The sequence below is a fragment of the Marmota marmota genome, unplaced genomic scaffold, assembly GCF_001458135.2.
Source record: "Marmota marmota marmota unplaced genomic scaffold, marMar, whole genome shotgun sequence".
Taxonomy (NCBI): domain Eukaryota; kingdom Metazoa; phylum Chordata; class Mammalia; order Rodentia; family Sciuridae; genus Marmota; species Marmota marmota.
The window spans coordinates 1,889,903-1,913,508 of NW_025999924.1; the positions used below are offsets into that span (position 1 = coordinate 1,889,903).

Here is a 23,606-nt window from a genome sequence, read left to right on the forward strand (position 1 = left end):
GGGAGAGAGGGGGAGAGGGAGGGAGAGAGGGAGAGGGGGAGGTTCTTCTGAAACACCTGGGGGCATTTTCAGTTGTTCCACAGATTGGAGGGCACAGTTAGCCTTAGAAGACGGAGATAAGTATACTAGACACTTCTAAGTAAATAAGTTTCCCAGTCCAAATGCCCAAAGCATTACAGGCCCCTCAGTCCAGTCATAAAATGCTTCCATGCTACTTTCTAAAATGAAGAATTTTTAACATATTACATAGTAGGACAAGTATGAATTGGGATAAAACACATAGCTTCTCAAGCATCTCAATAATTTGTTTTACAAAGTAATCTAATACCATTCTACTCTGTAGTTTTTTTTAATTAAAAAAAATTCAAACTAAATAATTAATGGCCCATTTTTAACACATACTGATATGTGTAAATACTACATATACCTGTATTCTGAGAATCTTTTAAAAAGCATACAGAGATCTCAGGGAAAATTAAAACACACATTCACAGTCAAAATATATTAAGTCCTTGAGTTATAATAAGCTCTGAAGTGGGTAAAATCAGTTCCCTAAATATAGTCTGTTATCCTTATAAACACATATATACAGTGAAGTTCCTAAAAACTGAGCGGAACATTATTGTAGACTCACCTTGGTTGGCATTTGCACCCTGAGGCAGAGCATTAGTTAAGTTGGGTAATTCGCTGCCATGATTTCCATCTTCCCATGGACATACATCAACACTGTTCCACTTTTTCAGCTGTTTTAGCCAACTCGCTTTCTGCTCCAACTTGCAATGGGGATTTAAAACTATACACATCCACAGAGCACCTAATTTAAGGTAGAAAAAGTAAATTTTTTAAAATGACAAAAATCTCCAATTCTTATGTAACAGCTAAAGATAAATTTTAAATCACTTCAAGATAAATGCAAGTTTGCCACTGTTATAACTCAGTTCTCCTAAAGCAAGCCACAAATATAATATAGAATTAAATAGGGGGAGGGCAATAGGTCCCAACTCTGAACCTAGGATCCAAATACTGTTAAACATAAAGAGGAAACATATTTCACAAATGACAATTGTAATCATCCTCCTACTTCTGTGACATCTTAGGGGAAAAGTCAGTAATATACAGAATTCTAAGATTTAGTTTACAAAAGATTCTATACTTGGATGCTACAATATACCATTTCATGGTTCTGCATGAAGTGGCAACTTTCTAAGATTATTTGTTTACAATAAAATAATAAGGTCATACAATGGACACAAAAATAATTTCCCAGTCTCCCTACAGGAATTTCAAACTTTATTATGTTTATCAATTGGTGTATATATATATATGTATATGCTTTATGAACACTAATATGGAAACAAACAAAGATACTAATTGTGGTGTGTATAATACATACACCATGTATCGTATATAACAACAGTACAAATACTTTGGGTAAAAAAAAAAACAGTGAAATATCTTTTAAAACTAAAATTCATTTAAACCAGTCCTTAAACAATTAAACCAAGAACCAATCTTTACATAAATAAAATCACTAAATGTAGTTTTTTGTATAAATTAAATAAATACTAACCAAAATTTCACTAATCTTTCAAAGGAAAATCAATAAAGAATTTAAAGTAAAGGGACAACTCATGATCTACATTCTTCAAAGGTGGTTAATTCAAGCAAGTATTTTATACATTTTAAAAGTTCAAGTTTACTACTTTTAAAACATGATAGCAGTACATTCATAACACTTTCTCTTTGAAAAGGTATGTGTGCATGTCACTGTGTGTTTCAATCAGTTTTCTGTTAGCCACCTGAATAATGGAGACAGAAATGATCACTGTTTATGCTTGATTTGTCCAAAAGAGATTCTTTACATTCTTTCATATTTACAGCATTGGATTATCTTAAGTATGAAGTAAATTTTACTAACATAAAATTTTTAAAAAGCCATAACCTAAGCCACAGATATTTACAATCTATATTTCTGTATTTTTAAATGCCAATTAAAAAAAAAAAACAACAGTCAATTAAGATGGATTATGCCCACCACCTCTGCCAATGATTACAACTAATAAAACTCTGAACAAAATACAAAGAACAATAACCTGAGGACTCTGAGAAGTAAACACAAGGAAGCAGATTGAGAGGGAAATAAAACTTGAAGAAGTAACCCGTACTATATTTCCCCTGGTTTTGACAACAGATTAACCTCATTAAGAAACTCTGTAGAGGGCTCATGCAGCAAAACCTTGAGAAAAACTTTATTTTCCTGGTATAAGAACTGAAAAAGAGACCCTCAATTCAGGAGAAGGGAGGGGGAATCTTTTAAGTCCTGGTCACATCTCATGTGCATGAGACAGAACGAAGGCAGCACAGTAGCACAGCCAAAGCTCTGAAAACTAACAGACATCATCACCTGAAGGAAGGGAAACAAGGTATGATCTAAACCTATTGTGATTGATTTGCTTGCTTAAAAAAAAAAAAGTATTTTAATCTCCAGAGGATTTTAATAGAACCCAGACTCCACAATACAAAAATCAAAATCTTCATGATTTAAAATTATTCAGTTTACAAAGAAACAGGAAAATGTGACCAATTCTTAAGGGAAGAAAAAAAAAAAAAAAACCAACAGATGCCAAGCAAAATAAACACAATGTTAGAATTATCAGCCCACACAATTTATAGTGATCACTAAACTCTTCAATGAGATAAAGGTACATTATTTAAAAAATTATAAACGTAATTATCAGAAGTGAAATACAATCTATAAAATAGACCTGAACAGAAATTTTAGAAGTGAAAAAAAATATTAAAAAAAAATATACGAAGGGGGATCAATAGCACAAGAAGATGACAGAGGTTTCCTTAGTGAACTTCAAGACAGAAATTATCTCCTCTGTTCAAAATTGAGAAGAGCAAAAGGTTTATTAATGTTTGTATTACTAGGTGTCCATAGGAGAGACAGAAAACTCTGGAAGAAATAATTACTAAAAAACTTCTCAAATTGGAAGAATAATTTGAACTTATAGATCCAAGAGGCTTAGTCAACCTCAGGAAGGGTAAACTCTTAAGAAAACCATGCCCAAACAGACCACATAATCAAGTCACACTGGAAAGCAAAGACAACAGGGGGAAAAAAAAAAAAAAAACCTTGAAAACAGAGAAATACAAAATACCTAATATAGAACAAATCTTCAAATAATTGCAAATTTCTTACCACCACTCATAGAAGACAGAATACAACAGGACACTACATTTAAAGTGCTAAAAGAAACTGGTGTCAACTCAGAATTCTATAACCAGCAAAAACATCACTCAGGAATGATAATGAAATATAGGCATTCTTAAATTGGGGAAAACAAAGTATTTTTTGGTAAAGACCTATTCTAGAGAAAGTTCTAAATAAAATTATTCAGACTACAGAGAAATTAGAGCAAAAAGAAACAATTTCAGGAATAAAAGAAAAGTAACAGAAATGATAAATATCTGAATACATATACTATTTATGCCTTTCTAAGTTTTGAAAATAAGCATGACTGTTGAAAGCAAAAATATAAACACTGTCTTACAGAGTTTAAATGCATGAATATGTAATACTCATAACTATAACATAAAAGAGAGAGTACAGTGATTTATACAATTGTTAGATTCTACATTCCTCTTGATGTGGCAAAATATTTATTCAAAGTAGACTGTTAAAACTTAGTATATTTACTATAATACCATAAAAAAGGATATCAGCAGATAAAACCCCAAAAACAACAGAAGTTAAATTAAATCAAAATTAATTTAAAATACTTAGATTCAAATAATCTTTAAAAAGGCCACAAAGGAAACCAAGAAACACCAAGGGAATAAACAGAAAGGAAAATTTAAATGTGAGACCTAAATTCAGCTACATCAATAATTTTATACAATATAAGTGTTCTAAACATACCAATTAAAAATAACAGTTAAATCAGATTAAAAACCAAGAACCAACTCTGTGCTTGTGTAAGAAACTCACTGTGAATATAATGACAAACTGAAAGGATGAAAAAAGATACACCACAGAACACTATCAAAATAAAGCTGGAGTGACTATGTTAGTATCAAATCAAATGGCACATTACATAATGATAAAAAGTTCTCCGAAAAGATGTACAATCCTAAATAAGCATAGGGCACTCAATAAGACTTAAAAATACAGAAAGCAAAAACAAATGGAATTGAAATAGACAAATCTACAATTATATTTGGAGACTTCAACTTATAGATCCAAGAGGCTTAGTCAACCTCAGGAAGGGTAAACTCTAAGAAAACCAATAACTGACAAAACAAGCAGAAAGAAAATTAAGAGAATACCTGAACAACACTATCAACCAACTATACCAAACTGTTATTTATAGGATACTGCACCTAACATTAACAAAAACTTACTCTTAAAATGCACAATTATCAAGAGCATCTATATTCTAAGGCCATAAAACAAACTGACAATTTATAAGAGTTGAAATTATATAAAGTACATTCTCTGACATAATAGAAATAACCTAGAAATCAGTTAACAGGGAACTTTGGGAAATCCCCTAATGTCTGTAAATTAAACAACACACTTTCACTCAAAGTAAAAGTCAGTCACAAGGGCTGGGGGTATGGCTCAAGTAGTAGCACTCTCGCCTGGCATGAATGAGGCACTGGGTTCGATCCTCAGCACCACATAAAAATAAAATAAAAATATTGTGTCCACCTAAAGTTAAAAAATAAATTAAAAAAAATTCAGTCACAAGAGAAAAAAACATTTTATGCCTGAATGAAGATGCAATAAGTGTATTAAAATTTGTAGCATGTGGCTAAAAATGTCTTTAGATGGAAATTTATAGCAGCAGATGCTTACTTTAGAAAAAATTAGTATCAATAATCTAAATATCCACCTTAAAATGAAAAAAAGAAAGAGAAACTAAAGGCAAAGAAAGAAAACAGCTTCAGAAATCAATGTAACTGAAAACAGGAAAGGGAGGGGGTGGGAATCAACAAAACTCAAAGATGCTTCTTTTAAAAAAGATCAATGAAATCAACAAAGCTAACCAGACTAACTGCAAGAAGCCACAACTATCAGTATCAGAAATTAAAGAGGGCACACAATTACAGATACTAGCGGTATTATAAAATTTATAATATAATTATACATATAATGTAAGATACTCTTCAAGAGTCATAAGGAAATACTTTTGAACAACTTTATGCCCACATAAATTCTACAAAATGGAAAAATTTCCTGCAAATAATAAAGTATTAAAGCTTACTCACATAAAGACCTAATAACCTGAATGGTCATAAATTTATTAAAGAAATTAAATTTGCAGTTGAAAAATCTCTAATAATGCAGGTCCAGATGCCTCCTTGGAAAAGTTTCCTTAGTACTTCAAAAATAACACTAATTCTACACAGAAATGGGGCCAGCATTACCCTGATACTAAAATCAGACAAAAAACATTACCAACTGCAAAGAAATATCCCTGGTAAACACAGAAGTAAAATTCCTCAACAAGATGTTAGCATGTTGGCTGGCCACTTCCTGTTTAGCCATGGCAGCTAAAAATGCAACCGCTAGAGCTTGTGGACAAGTATATAGGATCAAAAATTTACATTGTGATGAAGAGTGATAACGAAATTGTTGGAACACTTCTAGAATTTGATGACTTTGTCAATATGGTGCTGGCAGATGTCACTGAGTTTGCAATCACACCAGAAGGAAGGAGGATAACTAAATTAGATCAGATTTTGCTATACGGATATAATATAACAATGCTGGTTCCTGATGGAGAAGGACCAGAAGTGTGAACAAATTTCCTTGACTTATGATAGATTCCATTTTGTTTTATAATGGCAACAAAATAGATTTTTTAATAGTCTAATGTTTAGATTATGCAAAGCCAATTTTCCCATTAAAGGGAAATGCTTTGAAGATATACTGTATGACCATTTTTCTAAGTTAATCATGATTATCTTGGAAAAAGAAGAAATCAGTTTGTTTTTTGAAGACTGAAAAATAAAGGTGTTTTTGGTTAGAAGAAAAAAAGAGATGTTAGCACATTAAATAAAGCACTATCAAAAAGGTAAAACCATAAACACACAGGGTTTATCCCAAGAATGCAGGGCTGGTTCAACATCAAAAATCGATTTGTGTAATTCACCACATTAACAGATTAAAGAAGAAAAACATGTAATCATGTCAACAAATGCAGGAAAAGTTCCTTATTCTTTCATGACAAATAAAAGCTCTCAGCAAACAAAAGAACAAAAAGTATAGACAAGAATAAAGGACATCTGCAAAAATCCTCACAGTTAGCATCATAATGGCAAAAGATGAAATGCTTTTCCTTTAATATCAAAACAAAACAAAACAAAAAAAAAGCCAGTTTTTTTTTTTTTTTAAGTAGTTGTTTTTGGGTGGGTGGTGGCTTTTTTTAGTTATACATCACAGTAGTAGAATTCATTTTGATATTATTATATAGATGTCACTGAGTTTATAGTTTCAATTTGCATTTCTCTAATTAACAGAGAAGTTGAACATTTTTTTCCATATACAAGCATAGAGTATATCTTATTCTAGTTAGGATATCATTTTTATGGATGTACCTAATGGTGGGATCCACTATGGTATATTCATATAAGTACACTGGAAAATTATTTCAGATTAATTCCACTGTCTTCCCTTTTCCCATTCCCCTTTCCTTTTTCTCTTTCCCCTTTGTAAAGTCTACTGAATATCTAATTCTCCCCCCATCTTCTCCTTATTGAGTGCTAGCTTCCACATATCAGTGAAAACATTTGCCCTTTAATTTTTTGGGATTGGCTTCCATTTACTTACAAATGTCATAAAGTTATTCTTCTTTATGGCTGAGTAATATTCCATTGTGTATGTGTGTGTGTGTGTGTGTACAGAGAGAGAGAGAGAGAGAGAGAGAGAGCATAATTTTTTTAAAATTTTTTATTGTTGGTTGTTCAAAACATTACAAATTTCTTGATATATCATATTTCACACTTTGATTCAAGTGGGTTATGAACTCCCATTTTTACCCCATATACAGATTGCAGAATTACATCAGTTACACATCCATTGATTTACATATTGCCATACTAGTGTCTATTGTGTTCTGCTGCCTTTCCTATCCTCTACTATCCCCCCTCCCTTCCCTTCCCCTCCCCTCTTCTCTCTCTACCCCCTCTACTGTCATTCATTTCTCCCCCTTGTATTATTTTTCCCTTTCCCCTCACTTCCTCTTGTATGTACTTTTGTATAACCCTGAGGATCTCCTTCCATTTCCATGCAATTTCCCTTCTCTCTCCCTTTCCCTCCCACCTCTCATCCCTGTTTAATGTTAATCTTCTTCTCCTGCTCTTCGTCCCTACTCTGTTCTTAGTTACTCTCCTTATATCAAAGAAGACATTTGGCATTTGTTTTTTAGGGATTGGCTAGCTTCACTTAGCATAATCTGCTCTAATGCCATCCATTTCCCTGTAAATTCTATGATTTTGTCATTTTTTAATGCAGAGTAATACTCCATTGTGTATAAATGCCACATTTTTTTTATCCATTCGTCTATTGAAGGGCATCTAGGTTGGTTCCACAGTCTTGCTATTGTGAATTGTGCTGCTATGAACATCGATGTAGCAGTGTCCCTGTAGCATGCTCTTTTTAGGTCTTTAGGGAATAGACCAAGAAGGGGAATAGCTGGGTCAAATGGTGGCTCCATTCCCAGCTTTCCAAGAAATCTCCATACTGCTTTCCAAATTGGCTGCACCAATTTGCAGTCCCACCAGCAATGTACAAGTGTACCCTTTTCCCCACATCCTCGCCAGCACTTGTTGTTGTTTGACTTCATAATGGCTGCCAATCTTACTGGAGTGAGATGGTATCTTAGGGTGGTTTTGATTTGCATTTCTCTGACAGCTAGAGATGGTGAGCATTTTTTCATGTACTTGTTGATTGACTGTATGTCCTCCTCTGAGAAGTGTCTGTTCAGGTCCTTGGCCCATTTGTTGATTGGGTTGTTTGTTCTCTTATTGTCTAATTTTTTGAGTTCTTTGTATACTCTGGATATTAGGGCTCTATCTGAAGTGTGAGGAGTAAAGATTTGTTCCCAGGGTGTAGGCTCCCTATTTACCTCTCTTATTGTTTCTTTTGCTGAGAAAAAACTTTTTAGTTTGAGTAAGTCCCATTTGTTGATTCTAGTTATTAACTTTTGTGCTATGGGTGTCCTATTGAGGAATTTGGAGCCCGACCCCACAGTATGTAGATCGTAGCCAACTTTTTCTTCTATCAGACGGCGTGTCTCTGATTTGATATCAAGCTCCTTGATCCATTTTGAATTAACTTTTGTGCATGGCGAGAGAAAGGGATTCAGTTTCATTTTGTTGCATATGGATTTCCAGTTTTCCCAGCACCATTTGTTGAAGATGCTATCCTTCCTCCATTGCATGCTTTTAGCCCCTTTATCAAATATAAGATAGTTGTAGTTTTGTGGATTGGTTTCTGTGTCCTCTATTCTGTACCATTGGTCCACCCGCCTGTTTTGGTACCAGTACCATGCTGTTTTTGTTACTATTGCTCTGTAGTATAGTTTGAAGTCTGGTATCGCTATACCGCCTGATTCACACTTCCTGCTTAGCATTGTTTTTGCTATTCTGGGTCTTTTATTTTTCCATATGAATTTCATGATTGCTTTCTCTATTTCTACAAGAAATGCCGTTGGGATTTTGATTGGCATTGCATTAAACCTATAGAGAACTTTTGGTAATATCGCCATTTTGATGATGTTAGTTCTGCCTATCCATGAACAGGGTATATTTTTCCATCTTCTAAGATCTTCTTCTATTTCTCTCTTTAGGGTTCTGTAGTTTTCATTGTATAAGTCTTTCACCTCTTTTGTTAGGTTGATTCCCAAGTATTTTATTTTTTTTGAAGATATTGTGAATGGAGTGGTTGTCCTCATTTCCATTTCAGAGGATTTGTCGCTGATATACAGGAATGCCTTTGATTTATGCGTGTTGATTTTATATCCTGCCACTTTGCTGAATTCATTTATTAGCTCTAATAGTTTCTTTGTAGAGCCTTTTGGGTCTGCTAGGTATAGAATCATATCATCTGCAAATAGTGATAATTTAAGTTCTTCTTTTCCTATTTTGATGCCTTTAATTTCTTTCGTCTGTCTAATTGCTCTGGCCAGTGTTTCGAGAACTATGTTGAACAGAAGTGGAGAGAGAGGGCATCCCTGTCTTGTTCCAGATTTTAGAGGGAATGCCTTCAGTTTTTCTCCATTCAGAATGATGCTAGCCTGAGGCTTAGCATAGATTGCTTTTACAATATTGAGGTATGTTCCTGTTATCCCTAGTTTTTCTAGAGTTTTGAACATAAAGGGATGCTGTACTTTGTCGAATGCTTTTTCCGCATCTATCGAGATGATCATATGGTTCTTATTTTTAAGTCTATTGATGTGGTGAATAACATTTATTGATTTCCGTATATTGAACCAGCCTTGCGAGAGCATAATTTTTTTATCCATTCATTTGTTGAAGGGTACCTCGGTTGGTTGCATAACTTAGCTATTGTGAATTGAGCTGCTATAAACACTGATGTGGCTGTTTTACTGTAATATTCCAATTTTAAATCCACTGGATATAAACTGAGGAATAGTATAGTTGGGCTAAATGGTGGTTCCATTCCTAGTTTTTTGAGGAAAATCTCCATACTGCTTTTTCCAGAGTGGTTGCACCAATTTGCAGTCCCACCAGCAATGTATGATTGTACCTTTTTCCCCACATCCTTGCCAATATATATTGTTACCTGTATTCTTGATAACTTCCATTCTGACAGGGGTGAGAATGGAAGTTATCTCAGTGTAGTTCCAATTTGTATTTTCTAATTAATAGAGAAGTTGAACATTTTTTTTCATATATTTGTTGATCACTTGTATTTCTTCTTCTGAGAAGTGTATGTTTATTTCCTTTGCCCATTTATTGATTTGGGTTATTTGGTTTTTTGGTGCTAAGTTTTTGAGTTCTTTATATATCCTGAAAATTAACACTCTATCTGAGGTGCAGGTGGCAAAAATTTTCTCCTTTTCTGTAGTCTCTCTTTTCACGTTCTTTATTGTTTCTTTTGCTGTGAAGAAGTTCTTTAGTTTGATGCCATCCCATTTATTGATTCTTGATTTTACTTCTTGCACTTTAGTAATCTTGTTAAAGAAGTCTGTTCCTGAGCTGTCATGTTGGAGTGCTGGGCCTACACTGTCTTCTAGTATATGTTGGGTTTGAGGTCTAATTTCTAAATCTTTGATTTAATTTGATTTTTATGCAAGGTAAATGATAAGGATTAAATTTCATTCTACTAGATATGGATTTCCAGTTTTCTTTAGCAACATTTGTTGAATAGGTTATCTTTTTTCCAATGTATATTTTTGACGCCACAACTCTGTTCTTACCAATTCTATTCAGCATCACACCAAAAGTTCTAGCCAGGCCAATAAAACAAGAAAAGGAGGTTAAAGGCAGTTGGAAAGGATAGAAAGAAGAAGCCTTTGTACATAAAGACCATTACGTACAAAAAAAAAAAAAAAAAAACTTCTAAAACTATTAAGAAAGTTAATAAGATCATATGATACAAATTCAGAGACAAAACAAAAACTCCTACAGATATATATGCTAAATAGAACCAACCAGATACCACAAAAGTACCCCCCCAAAAGTATCATTTATATTAGCACCAAAAATCATAAAATACTTGACTTATAATTCTAACAAAACATGTACAGCATCTCTATCTTAAAAACTGTTAAACACTAATGAAAGAAATCAGAGATTCTTTTTTAAAAAATGGAAAGTCACTAAATTCATGGATTGGAAAACTCGGTATCATTAAGATGTCAATTATTCCCAAATTGATCTATATATTCAATACAAAAACTCTAGCTAGTGTTTGTGTACACACTGAAAAAAATAGAATTAGCAAAACAATTCTGAAGAAGGACAAAGCTGGACTCTGAGTACCTGAACTCGAGATTTCCTATAAAATTTGATTGTTACAGTAATCAGAACAGTGCACTATTAGCCAAAGGAGGGCACAGAGACCAATGCAAAAGAATAGTAAATTTATGAAAAGACCTACACAAATATTGTTAATTCAAGGTTGAAAATCAATTCAATGGAAATAAGATATGTCTTTTTAACAATTGGGACAATTAGATAGTCATGTTGGGAAAAATTAAAGAATCTAAATTGGTATGACATTATCTTATTTAAAAATGAACTCAAAAATGAGACCTAAACTTAAAACCACAAAACTGCTAAAAAATATTCATAACCCTGCAGTAGGTAAAAGTATTAGATAAAATACCAAAAGCATTATCCATAAAAGAACTGATGAAGTGGACTTCATCAAAATTAAAAATTTTCGCTCAACAAAAGACAACAGAATGAAAGGACAAGTTATAGACTAGTAGAAAATACTTGCAAATCATACATGTGACAAAGGACTTCAACCCAGAAAAAAAGTAAAACCTTCTCAAAACTAAGAAAAATGAATGAACCAATAAAAATGGGCAAAAACTAAAATGAGCTCCTAAGCCATGAAAAGAGATGGAGGCCTAGTACTAAGTCGAAGAAGAGGTTCCACACTATATGATTCCAACTATTCAACACTGAAAGAGGCAAAACTATAGAGACAGTATTTTAAAACAAAAATCATAATTATCATTAGAGAACAGAAAGGATGAATAGATTTTTTTTAGGACAGTGAATTACTCAGTATGATACTATAATTATAGACATGTCATTATACATTTCCCCAAAACCACTGAAAGCACGGTATCAATAGTTAGTCTAATGTAAATTATGGATTCTGGGTAATAATAATGATGTGTCAGTGTAGATTCATCATTTGTCACAAATGGACCACTCTGTTGGGGGAGGGTGATAATGCGGGTGGCCATGAATTGAGGCGGGGTAACTAGTATACAGAAAATCTCCATGCAATTTTTCTGTGAACCTAAAACTGCTCCAGAAAACTTGGTAATTTTCTTTGAGAAGGGAAAAGAAGTCTAGAAAGATACTTCATCAAATAAGATACATAAGATGGCAAACTGCAGACAAAAACATGCTTGCAATTGTGTAACCATGAGGAAAATCAAATTAAAATCATACAAGAGACTGGGGCTTGGGTTGTGGCTCAGTGGTAGAGTGCTTGCCTAGCACACGTAAGGCAAAGGGTTCAATCCCTAGCACAACATAAAAAATTTAAAAAACAAATAAAAATTAAGGTATTTTTAAAAATCACAAAGAGATAATATCACACCCATGTTTTAATGGCTACAATTAGGGAAAAAAAATTAAGTCTGATAACAAGTACTGGAGAGGATGTGGAGCAACTGGAATGCTTATAAATTGCTGAGAGTGTAAATTTGTATACCTAGAAAACAGTACATTTACTATATGACCCAGCAATACAACTCCTATAGATTTGCCCAAGAGAATGAAAAACTTATATTCACACTTACACTAAAATGTTTATAGCAGTTTTATTTGTAGTCCCGGCTGAACACAATTTGTAATGTCCTTCAGTTGGTGACTTCAAACTCACACATTCATGCAAGAAATTATCCTTCTGAAGTGACAAAAAACTAAAGCACTGATAAATACATAGTATCTTAAATGTATAATGAAAAGCAAAGGAAGCCTAAATCCAGAGGTTATGAAATATCTACATACACGCTCTACGTGCACATATGTGTACAACCTCCCCCCGCCCCCCAGCCCCACCCCACACTTACTTCACTATTCAACTTCCAGGATATTTTGGAAAAGACAAAGCTGAAGGGTCTGAGAAGAGATCAATAGTTGCTAGGAATTGAGAAAAGGTATAAGCTAACCACCAAGGGACAACATTAGGGCATGGGGGGCGGTGGTGAAAGAATCTCCTCTGACTTCACTGGAGTGGTGGTTATATGATTACATGTACTTGTCCAAACTCAAAACTATATTTGTGTAAAAAGTATTTATGGTATACATTTTAAATTACAGTAAGAGTTACACAACTTTTAAAAATTAAACAATCATTATTAAAATTAACAGTTTAATTCTCCATGGTCAAAATTACTATTTCTATTTTAAAGATTCTTAGTCCATTCAAACTGCTTAACAAAAATAATATAAACTGGGTGGCTTAGAAACAACAAAACTTTATTCCAACCAGTTTCTGAAGCTAGAAAGTCCAAGATCAAGGCACTAGCAGATTCAGTACCTAGTGAAGTCCAGATCCTCATAGATAGTGACTTCAAGCCTCTTTCATGAGGGTATTAATTTCATTCATGGACTCTCATGACAATATTACTTCTCAGAGGCCTCACCTTCTAATGCTATCACACTGGGAGTAAGTAAGTGGTTCAGCATACAAATGGGGTGGAGATGGGGGTGGGGGTGGGGTTCACAACTCTTCAGACCACAACAATCATCTGAGCTATATCCCCAGCCCCAGACCACAACAACAGAGAAGTAAAACCCTCTATTTGTCTGAGATTTTTAAAAGCAAGATCCTAAGTATTCCTAGAAATTTAAATGATTTCTATGACTCTGAGAAAAAGGAAACACATAAAATTCATTTTAGATTTCCATGTTTACACTGTTATCTAATTAGAAAATTTTCATTTTGTAGAATAAAAAAAATTTTTAAAAAGCCAAGCCTTTATTAACCTACCTGTAATATTCTTTTCTTGCTCACCTCCCTAAACAGAGGTTTCATCCTGAAAGGATGTTCTTAATGTTAGATTCAAGTTCAGAGCCATAATAGATATGGTCTTTTATATTCACAGTCATCACTACAAAAGCTGTAATTAGTCTTAATAACCAAGTTAACCAAACTGAGTAAGTCATTCTCCAAATTTCATTAATTCAAAATCCCACTTTGAGCATTTATCTCCTTTCCCTCTACATGCCTGAAATATTTGTAGCTTTAAAAAAAAAGCTCTATGATGATTAAACACATCATTCTGCTAGTCCTCTAAAATATTAACCCTTTTAAGAATTCAGCCAAAAATAGTACAGAGAACTTGGTGAGAGGTCAAAATCCTCAGCACTTAAAAGACATGGTCCTATTTTCACAAAGAAGGCTTCCTTGCCTGCTATGAATTACAATGAAAACAAATTCAATACTTTTTAACTGCTTTCCTAGTTTCAACACTTCAAAGTATACAACAGCCATTATCCTATCATGGGTGTGTGAGTCAGGCAGTTTTTCAGAATTACCCATGGCACATTTCAGCTCTACCTATTCTCTACCCCAGCATGCTTTTTCTTTTCCTTTACACTACTCCACCTAATCTGCACTCAATGATTTTAGCAAAAAAAAAAAAAAAAAGCAAAACAAAAAAACACTATAACATGAGGTAAAGTAAACCAAAACTAGGAAGGTAAGACTCTGAAGAAAATCAAACACCTCTCACCTAAGGTAATGGTCCTAATAATCCACTTAGTGGTCATACGCCTGTTCACACCTTAGATCTGAACAAACCGAAAATGTGGGTAGACTCTTACCTAAGCAGAATACAAATCATCTTGAAAGGCTTTGGTTACTTTTTTTGGTTACTTCTGCATTCCACCAATTGCAGAGTGTCACTGGATGAGAATCACACACTTAGCAAATGTGGGCAACAGGAATTAACTCTACACTTATTGAATTATTACACCATTTTGTACAAATTATTACACCATTTCGCCCTACCTCACAAACTCACTGTTTCATATTTCCAACTAGAAAAAAATTTTGATTCCATAAGCTCTGAAGTGGGAAGGCTAAGATACAGAATACATGTAAATATAACATATTCAACAGTTCATCACTTGAGTCTCTTTATCAAGCCTTTCTTGTTATTTTTACATCCTCTAAAACACGGTTTGATTCGGTAGAGAAATGGCTCTCAATTAGGGGTGATTCTCCCCTCCAGAGGATATTTGGTTACATTTGGTGTAATTTTGGTTGCCAACAGCAAAAGGATGTTAATTACAGTGTGTAAGGCCCAGAGATGTTGCTCAACATCTTACAGTACATAGGACAGGCACCCAGAATAAAGAATTATTCTGCTCAAATGTGCCATAAATGGATGTGTGTGTTAAGCTAAAATAATCAAATTCAAGTAAACCACTCAACAGATGAGAACAGCTGTTAAGTCAAGCAAGAAAAAAAGTTATTATAGAAACTTAACAATATAAAAGGTATCCCAACACACAATGCAATATTAAGTGCTGTTTTGTATGCTAATTTTTATCCCTTCAAGGTAAATTCTAATAATATCAAGTTATACATGTTGGATTTCTAATTGGATTCTATATTTAAAGCTTTTCAATGTCTATCTTTAGGGTACAAAGATTCCTCCACCTAATTCAGCTAACATTTCTAAAAGTGAATGGCATCTACACTTATTTACTTAACAGTAAGTGTTGTCATTTATTGAATCTTTACCTCACATTAACCCTGTGCTAAATATTTTACATACATTATCACATTTCACCCTCACAAAAACAAACAAAAGGCTCTATCTTGTAGATAAGGAAACTGAGATTCAGAGAAAAGCAGAAAGGTTATACTGCTATTAAAGCAAGAAGCCAGGATCTGGTCCAAGGCTCATGTTCTCCCCAAATCAATATTCTTAAATACTATGGTGTTCAGCCTTCTTTCCAGCTTACGTGTGGGTCTTAAAGTTCTTTATAAGTTAGGTATATGGAGCACGCATATACGAATTCTAAGATTAATGACTTGTCAGAATCATCTCACTCCTCTTTCAGCAATATAATACAAGTAGTATATTATTATCTAAAATTATGAAGTATCCTTAAAATGTACAGCTAATAACCCCCAGAGTTTAACCACGTATACTTATGTACTTAAAACATGTCTCTCCCATGTGTAGGAAAAGTACATCCAACACAAAATTAAGAGGGGATCATGAACTGAAATCTACTTCTATGCATGTATAAGTTTATAGGGAAGAACCCAACTACTATGTATAACCAGAAGCCCTAATAAAATAAAATTTAACACAGGTTCCTCTAAAAAGAGCCTAATTACACTAAAGAAAACTTCATTTTTCAAGACTGATAGGCACAGTAAATAAGTAATTCCACTGTAGAATAAAATGGCAGATAAACAATCAAAAGCTTAACTTATGATTCAAGATTAATTATTCAAGTCAGAATAAATCCGTTTTCTCTGAAAACATTATGATCAGCTCTGCTAGAGTTAAGTCCACGTCAGCATTTCTGGGATAATGCATGCAGATGTGACCGAGTATGCTTTTTGCCTGGTAGAATATATTGCTGGGTAGAACATGATGATTTGTAACTGAATAAATCAGCTGGCCATTCTGTCTATTGTTACCATTCCCGGTCAATACAACTTGTTTATTTTAAGTTCCCTCTCCTTCCTGGGTTTGTTTTTTGTTTTGATGTTGTTTTTATTGTCAAATATGAGCTACACATTTTTATGGAGTGCTTTTTTTTTTTTTCCCCTGGGGAGGGGGTATAAATAGATCAATCAAAAACTACACATTCTCTATAAATGAAACCCTTGAAAGTGTTTATAAATGTTTTTCAGGAAGATAACTAAGTGTAGAATGCTACTGGAGGAAGCACAGGGCAATGACACTGGGGATGAGAATGGGGTTAGTGAGAGACAAAGGAGCAGAAAAACCAAAAGCATATTCTCTAAAGGGGAGAATAAGAAAGGTCTGTTGTTCCACTTTTCTTTGTTACAAATGCAGAAAATGAAGGCTGTTATATGGAAAGTTTAATTTATACTTTTTTATACCATGCATATTTTTATGAAGTAATAGCAGGCAAAGTACAACAATTACTTTTGGTATTTCCAAGGGTTCAGCAGTTATAAAACAATTCATAATATTTATTGTATTTATTTTTGTTCTTAGAGGCTATCATAATAGTCTAGAATTTCATTCATGATCCAATTAACTAATTATACTTATTTAGGAGCCCTGAAATGCCTAATTGCAGTCACAAATAGGAGATCACTGGCATAATTAGTTGTGCTAGCGAAACTATAGTCACAAAATTTCTTGGGTCAGACCATACTAGAACTGTGACCCTAATTATTACAGTACTGTTTCTTAGTACAATGCAGTCTTAATGTCAGTTATCTTATGTTTGGAAAATAAATTTAATTGGTAAAAACATTCTTTAAATTTGACATGCTAGTTTTTAATTCACTAAAACAGTTCTGGAAAAACTTCCAAATAAAACCACAGGGATACTATAAGAGAGTTTTATTTCACTCAGGTTAAGCAAGGTTAAATTCTCAGCTAAATCACTTAACCAGGTTCTGAGAAAATTCTAAAGTAAAATAACTATCTTTTTTTGTTTGTTTGTTGGCAAGATAGAAAATAAACCATAGATATTCCAAAGCAGTTAACTAGTATCCAGGATAATGTTTCTTTCAGAAAAACCTGTGGTACTTAGAGTCTTCCCATCCCATTTGTCAGTGCCATCGGGTCAATGTGCAAGATTCATCAAAAACAGCTTGACCCCATTAGAAGCCTGGTTCCATAGGAGATCACAAAAGTCAGTTTCTCCAATCCTTCTTCTTTTCAATGGAGTAAGAGAGAAAAGGAAGGAAAGACAGAAAAAAAAATCATAGAGAAGAGGAGAGGCACAAAGGCAGATGAATTTTTTGACAGTCAATAGGTGGTAAGGTGAAGGAATGCAAACTGCAGCAACCTACGAGAACATTTTTCACATATTCTACACTGGCTACTTAACTAAGTCACCTTTATGAACAGTTCATGGTTCATCCAATAGTGATGACGCCAAGTCTATGTAAATCTGTTTCTGAAAAGACTCGACTGACATGTAATAGTGTCTTATAACAGTGATATTTCATTCTAATACATGAAATTTATTAGATCAATCCTCAAAATGTTCTAAAACATTATATAATCTTATTTCAACTGCTTTTTATTTTTCATTTATTTATTCTGTAAATACTAGGTTCTTGTTAATTTACCTCTTGAAAAGCACTCAATGGTACACAATCCATATTTTCACCTAAGCAATTCCCTGAGCCATTGGTACAAAGATTTTCATTTGCTAGAGAGAACTGGTTTAGGACAAAAGACATCAAGTGCCCTGCTAAAAAAAATTTAAAAATTTACCAACACTGATTATTCCACAGCATGGATGGTCAACTAAACACACTAATACTCTATTTGCATGAGAATCCCAACAAAAATGGATTCTTGCAGTATTCTGTTGGATTGGAACTGAAATTTTATTCATAAAAATAATTTCTTCAGCCACTGACTTTTCTGTGGAGTTCAGAAAGAACCTATGATGAGTGTTGGGTTTCTTGGAGAACAGTATGTTTCATTTTGCTCTAATTCATTCTATTACTGAATTAAACTTTGATGTATTGGTCTTGACAAGTGCTTCATGCTGATTGTATTGTGTATGATAGTATAATCACTCCCCATGCATTTCCCACTGGCTGGCTGATTAATGCAATAGATTACCTGCAGCATTGATAGCAAAGGGGAATCAGTGCCCTTCTGTACTCTAAACTGTTTGTATTTCAGTATGCATGTGTGTGTTCACACACACAGGCACCCTTGAATATTCTGCACACAATAAAGCAAAGGATAAGCAAAGGAGCAGGAAAAGAGAAAAATTGAGGACACAGTAAAGATTAGTGCCTTTCAACTATGGTTTACTATGGAAAATACTCATACTTCTTAATATTTCCAATCACAGATCTAGCATTACATTTCAATTATTCATTCACTTTTTAAATTCACAAATATTTATTGAGCACCAACTACATGCCAGGCAGTTTTTCACCTTTATTAAGAAAGATAATGTTTTAGAAAAGTGTGTGACTTTCAATGTTCTCATTAGTGGAAGGGAAGGGGGAAAGGTGGTGAGATGATCAAATGGATAATAATACAGGGATAAAAAAGGATAGCTATAAAATCAGTTTCAATGTCCCAATAAAGAAAGCATCTGACAATAAGATTATGGACTACAGTGGATGATTTAATGGCTTCAAAAAAAATCTCATGTAACTTGATCTACATGTTAACAAAGAACATTTTCTGTGTGTGATCAATCGGTTTGGAAGAACAGGTTGCTGGAAACATTACCTTTTTCTCTAAGGTATGTTGGAGGGCAGTTTCTGGCAGCATTGTGAAAGTATTCTGACCCATGGGATTTTCTCTGAGTACCAAACTTACATATTTTACCTAAGTGCCCTATCTGGGGTCCTCCCACTTAACCTCTCTATTCTTGCTCATCCACAAGGACTGTGCTTTCCAATCTAAGCCAGTTCAAGATCTCTGTCTGAGCCCTACTTCACACTCTCTTCTAGGTTTGCTGGAGAAAGTTTGAAATTTACTACTGCCTCCCAGAACAAAAGGGGCAGGAAAGCACAACCTAGAGTCAACAAGGTCCAGCTGGTTATAGATCAAAACCACAGAGATTTGGCTTTCTATTTCAAAAGCTATCTTTGCAACAGAAAACACACAGAGTTGAGTGAGTCAGCCACATTTCACTACTTCTGGGTGCTTTGTCACCAGGTCAAATTCTGAGAAAATAGCCCTAAGACCAGTTATAAACTCACTCAAGAGTTAATGTCAGAAGGCACCAGTATTTACACCAGAAATTCCTCTTCTTATTTTGACTTTGAAATTTTTAAACAAAACACTGAAACAATATGAAGTAATTATCAGACAAGCTTATAGCAACCTTACAAACTTTCATTTGTTTGCAAATCCTTAAGCATTCTGCCTTGCCCTAAAGTAAATGCCATGTGTCATCCCGACTCGGCTGTGGCCCTCAACATATGAGAAAATTATTTATGTAAATTAAGAGTCATTCTTTGCTAAACCTTCAAGAAGACTGACTATTTAAAAGTCTATTCAAGATAGTGATTATGAAGCATGCATTTTTAATCTCAGAAAAACATTCATGGGCTGGGGATATAGCTCAGTTGGTACCGTGCTTGCACTGTACACATGCACAAGGGCCTGGGTTCATTCACCAGCACCACACACACAAAAAAATAAAGACAGAAAAGAAAAATTTTCATGGAAAGCCTAGCATGTAACAAGGTAAAAGGAGGCTTTTCCAGTCAGATTTCCTTTGGTAGCCGTTTCTTAAGGAAAAATACAGTACTAACTCTTAGGAAGTGGAAAAAGCAGTAAAAGAACTTTGTAGAAATTCTGAGGAAAAAGGGACACATTACACCAATTTGAGATACACTTAACTACCAATATGAGCTGCTACAAATGGACTCAATGTTAGAGATAGAAAGATAACATAAAACAAAGTAACTGGAAACCACTCTTGGTATAAATATTATTGGCACATTACACATGCAGGGTAACACTAAGGTGTACTACAATGGACCACAGGCATCTTAGTTCCTAACCAAATCTCCATGGTCTATGTTCAGAATAGTTTTACGAAAACATAGTGGGGAGATCTTCATGTCTAAATTATCTAAATTACCCAAATTTGTTACAAATTATCTAACTGTACACCTAAATAATTAGACAATGAGCATCACCCCCTCCAAGATTCTCTAGTTGGCTAGGTAATAGAATCAAATGACCTATAAAGAGCTCCTTTAACCCTAATCATCTACTATTTTCTATTAATACATATCTAAATTTTTTTTCTCTTTATTTCCATTCTTCCCCATCCATGGTACTGAATGGACAATTAAACCCTAACATCTGCAGTCAAAAGGACAGTGGACTGCATTTTACAAGAAGTATTTATCATAGATGTGCTCAGTGTAGAGACTATACATTCTCTCTTTTAGCCAATTTCTGACCCACATTAAAATTATTCTGTCTATGTAAGGATAGGAAGGGTAGCAGAATAAAACAGACACTATGTATATACGTGTCTGTATAACCAATGTGATTCTGCAACCTGTACACTCAGAAAAATGAGAAATTATACCCCATTTGATTCAAATGTATGATATGCAAGATCACTGTATTGTCACGTGCAACTAATAAAAAATTAAATTAAAATTAAAATTAAAAAAAAAAAGAAGCAGCAGAGGAAAAGCCTCCTCTTCCTAACTCCAGAGAAGGGCAGAATCCAGAGGCCTCTGACCCAATAATACAGAGATCTTAGTTTTAAGAGACAGAAAACAGTAGGTCTGCACAGAGAACAAAACCAAGCACCAGTAATGAGGATCCAGCAGCAGACAGCTTTGAGAATAGTGCTGGAGGGAAGGAAAACCTCCTAAGCAACACAACTGACAAAGGCCCTGGATATAGAGAGAGCTCTGAAAAAAAAAAAACAAAAAAACAAAAAACTAAGACTGCAGAACATACCCCATTCCACAAAACACCAGCCCATGTGCAGGAGTCAGTAGAGCTATAGACTGCTTGGGAGCCACAAGTGGTGGCAACTCTGTTATTTTTATTAGGGCTAGGAATAAAGAAAATGAGCTAAAGATCAGATCCAGCTCCTTATCAAAAAGTATTAGAAAAGTAGATCAAAACTTCACTGGATTCTATCTGTAGCTTGTATTATCTATATTTTTGATAAGTTTACTATGTAATACAACTCTCAATGGCATGTATTTGGCTATATTCATCAATGTATTATTTTCTCCAAGAATCTGAAGTTAGAGAGTATCTGCACATGAGTGCAGTTGGGTAACTAAGCTGGACTAGGTAAAGTAAGCCCACTACCAAGACCAGAATGGTGGTACCATGTGTTGGCAGAGAGGCCAGGCAGCTTTTTCAGGCTTACTGGCATCTAGGTGAGCTTTATTTTGCTTCTGCTCTGTGCAAAAAAAATCACCTAACAGAGAGGTTTCTAACGGTCTTCTGTGTGTGGTTTTTAAAAAAAAATTTGGTACATACTAATTTTACAGAAGAGTGAGTTTCTTTGTGGCACATTCACACATGCACATGACAGAATCTGTTCAATTTTATCATTGTTATCAAATTTATCCATTTAAAAAAATTATTTTAGTTGTAGATGGACACAATATCTTTTTCTTATTTTTTATGTGGTACTGAGGATAGAACCCAGTGCCTCACACATGCCAGGGAAGCGCTCAACCACTGAGCTACATACAACCCCAGACCCCCAATTTATCAATTTTCTCAAACTTTAAGATAAGCTGATGATGTCTAGTTTGGTGTTGCATTTTTGAAGTCTTTGAAACCTGGAATAAAATCCCAGCTCAGTCACTACTACCTTAGGCAAGTTTTCCAGCCTTCATTGGCTTTAGTTTTTTTTTTTTTTGTAAAATCAGGGATAATAATTAATTGTACCTACCTCACAGAGTTGTTTTAAGAATTACATAAAACAATGCATGCAATTAAGCGCTTAGCATAGTGACTGACAACTAAGTGTTGGCAACTGCGTTACCACTAGTAGCTGGAGAAAAATATGAAATAAAACAAAAATCTAGATCCCGTGATGACTATTTACTCTGTCTCTCTCCTCCCCTTTTAAGTAACAATGAACAACAAGGTTGAATTAAATATCTTAAAGACAGTATTTGTGATAATGAACTCTCAAGTCTGTATACCCTTCCCCATTGGGCTCATCCCTATCTTTATTCACGTTATTCCTTCTTTCTGGAGTATTAGCACTACTTTCCTATAAATCACCTCCAAGGACATCTTGTAAAACCACATTTAGTTCAGTTTGTACAAGTCTTTGTACTAATTTGTAATAAAATTACTCTATCAAGATATTCTCAGTTCATTACAACTGTCCTAATTTACAATGTCTCCTTATGTTTACATCTCTCTAGGCCTTCTTTACTACCAGTACCATCACCAACACTAAACTCAAGTGTTGAATACATCTATTCCTCTGGTCACAGTAAGTGCTTACTACCTATTGATAGTAAATCCTCAATAAGACTTCTGTAAAGTAGGGTAAGAAGGCACCAACAGTGGGACATAGTGGTAAAGCTGTATTGTCCCTGTGCCTAGGGGAAGACAAACTGGTAGATGACAAGCAATCCCTGACATGTAGCTCATTATGAGTACACTTTATACTGCCAGCCATCTGGAAGCTACTAAATCTGTACTGACATCTTTTGCTACAAGGGAGTTCTGGGAATCACTCTTTTCTCCATGGCACTAGCAAAGAGGTAACTCCTTATATGGCAAACCACTTTGGACTGCTTTCTAGTTCTCAAGAGAAACAGTTACTCCTCATTCACTAACCAACAGTAACTTTAAACTATGGTAAGCCCAAGTTTGAATTTACACCACAGAAACTAAGGGGTTCAAAACAGTGGGGTGGGAGGATTAAACTTACTGCTTTTACACAGTATTTTCCAAACATCTCTCCATAATTACCTCAAGAGCAAAACCTATAAAACCTTTTTTAACCCCCTCTGGCTGTGCACAAAGATGCTCCCAAATTACTTAAGAGTATAATTTTGAATGTGCCACTTGTATGTTTTCCACCTATTCAAGAATGATATGGATGAGTGTAGGAGAATCACTACTTGTGTTTGGGATAGTGGAAGAGACAACATTCTGGGTCCATGGAACAGGTAATTTTTAGTATTTTGCAATACATGTGTGGCC

At 34.4% G+C, this 23,606-nt stretch overlaps 2 protein-coding genes across 4 annotated transcripts in view; one reads left to right on the forward strand and one right to left on the reverse strand.

The window, feature by feature from the left end:
* Window positions 1-23,606, reverse strand: part of Zswim6 (zinc finger SWIM-type containing 6) — a 146,548-nt gene that overhangs the window by 24,752 nt on the left and 98,190 nt on the right. For 2 of the 3 annotated variants that reach the window (XM_048800003.1, XM_015497275.2), the window contains exon 5: window positions 635-814. In XM_048800003.1, the coding sequence (XP_048655960.1) occupies window positions 635-814 (180 nt within the window). Of the gene's footprint in view, window positions 1-634; window positions 815-12,524; window positions 12,725-23,606 lie in introns of those variants that run through there. The other variant, XM_048800004.1, reaches the window with a different exon arrangement.
* On the forward strand, window positions 5,581-5,983 carry LOC107151862 (U6 snRNA-associated Sm-like protein LSm5). The gene has a single exon (XM_048800005.1). It carries the CDS (start codon window positions 5,623-5,625, stop codon window positions 5,809-5,811), a length of 189 nt encoding a protein of 62 aa, XP_048655962.1. The 5' UTR covers window positions 5,581-5,622; the 3' UTR covers window positions 5,812-5,983.

Coding starts and splice junctions, on each gene's coding strand:
- LOC107151862 (XM_048800005.1), top strand. CDS start 5,623: ATGAAGAGTGATAACGAAATTGTTGGAACACTTCTAGAATTTGATGAC.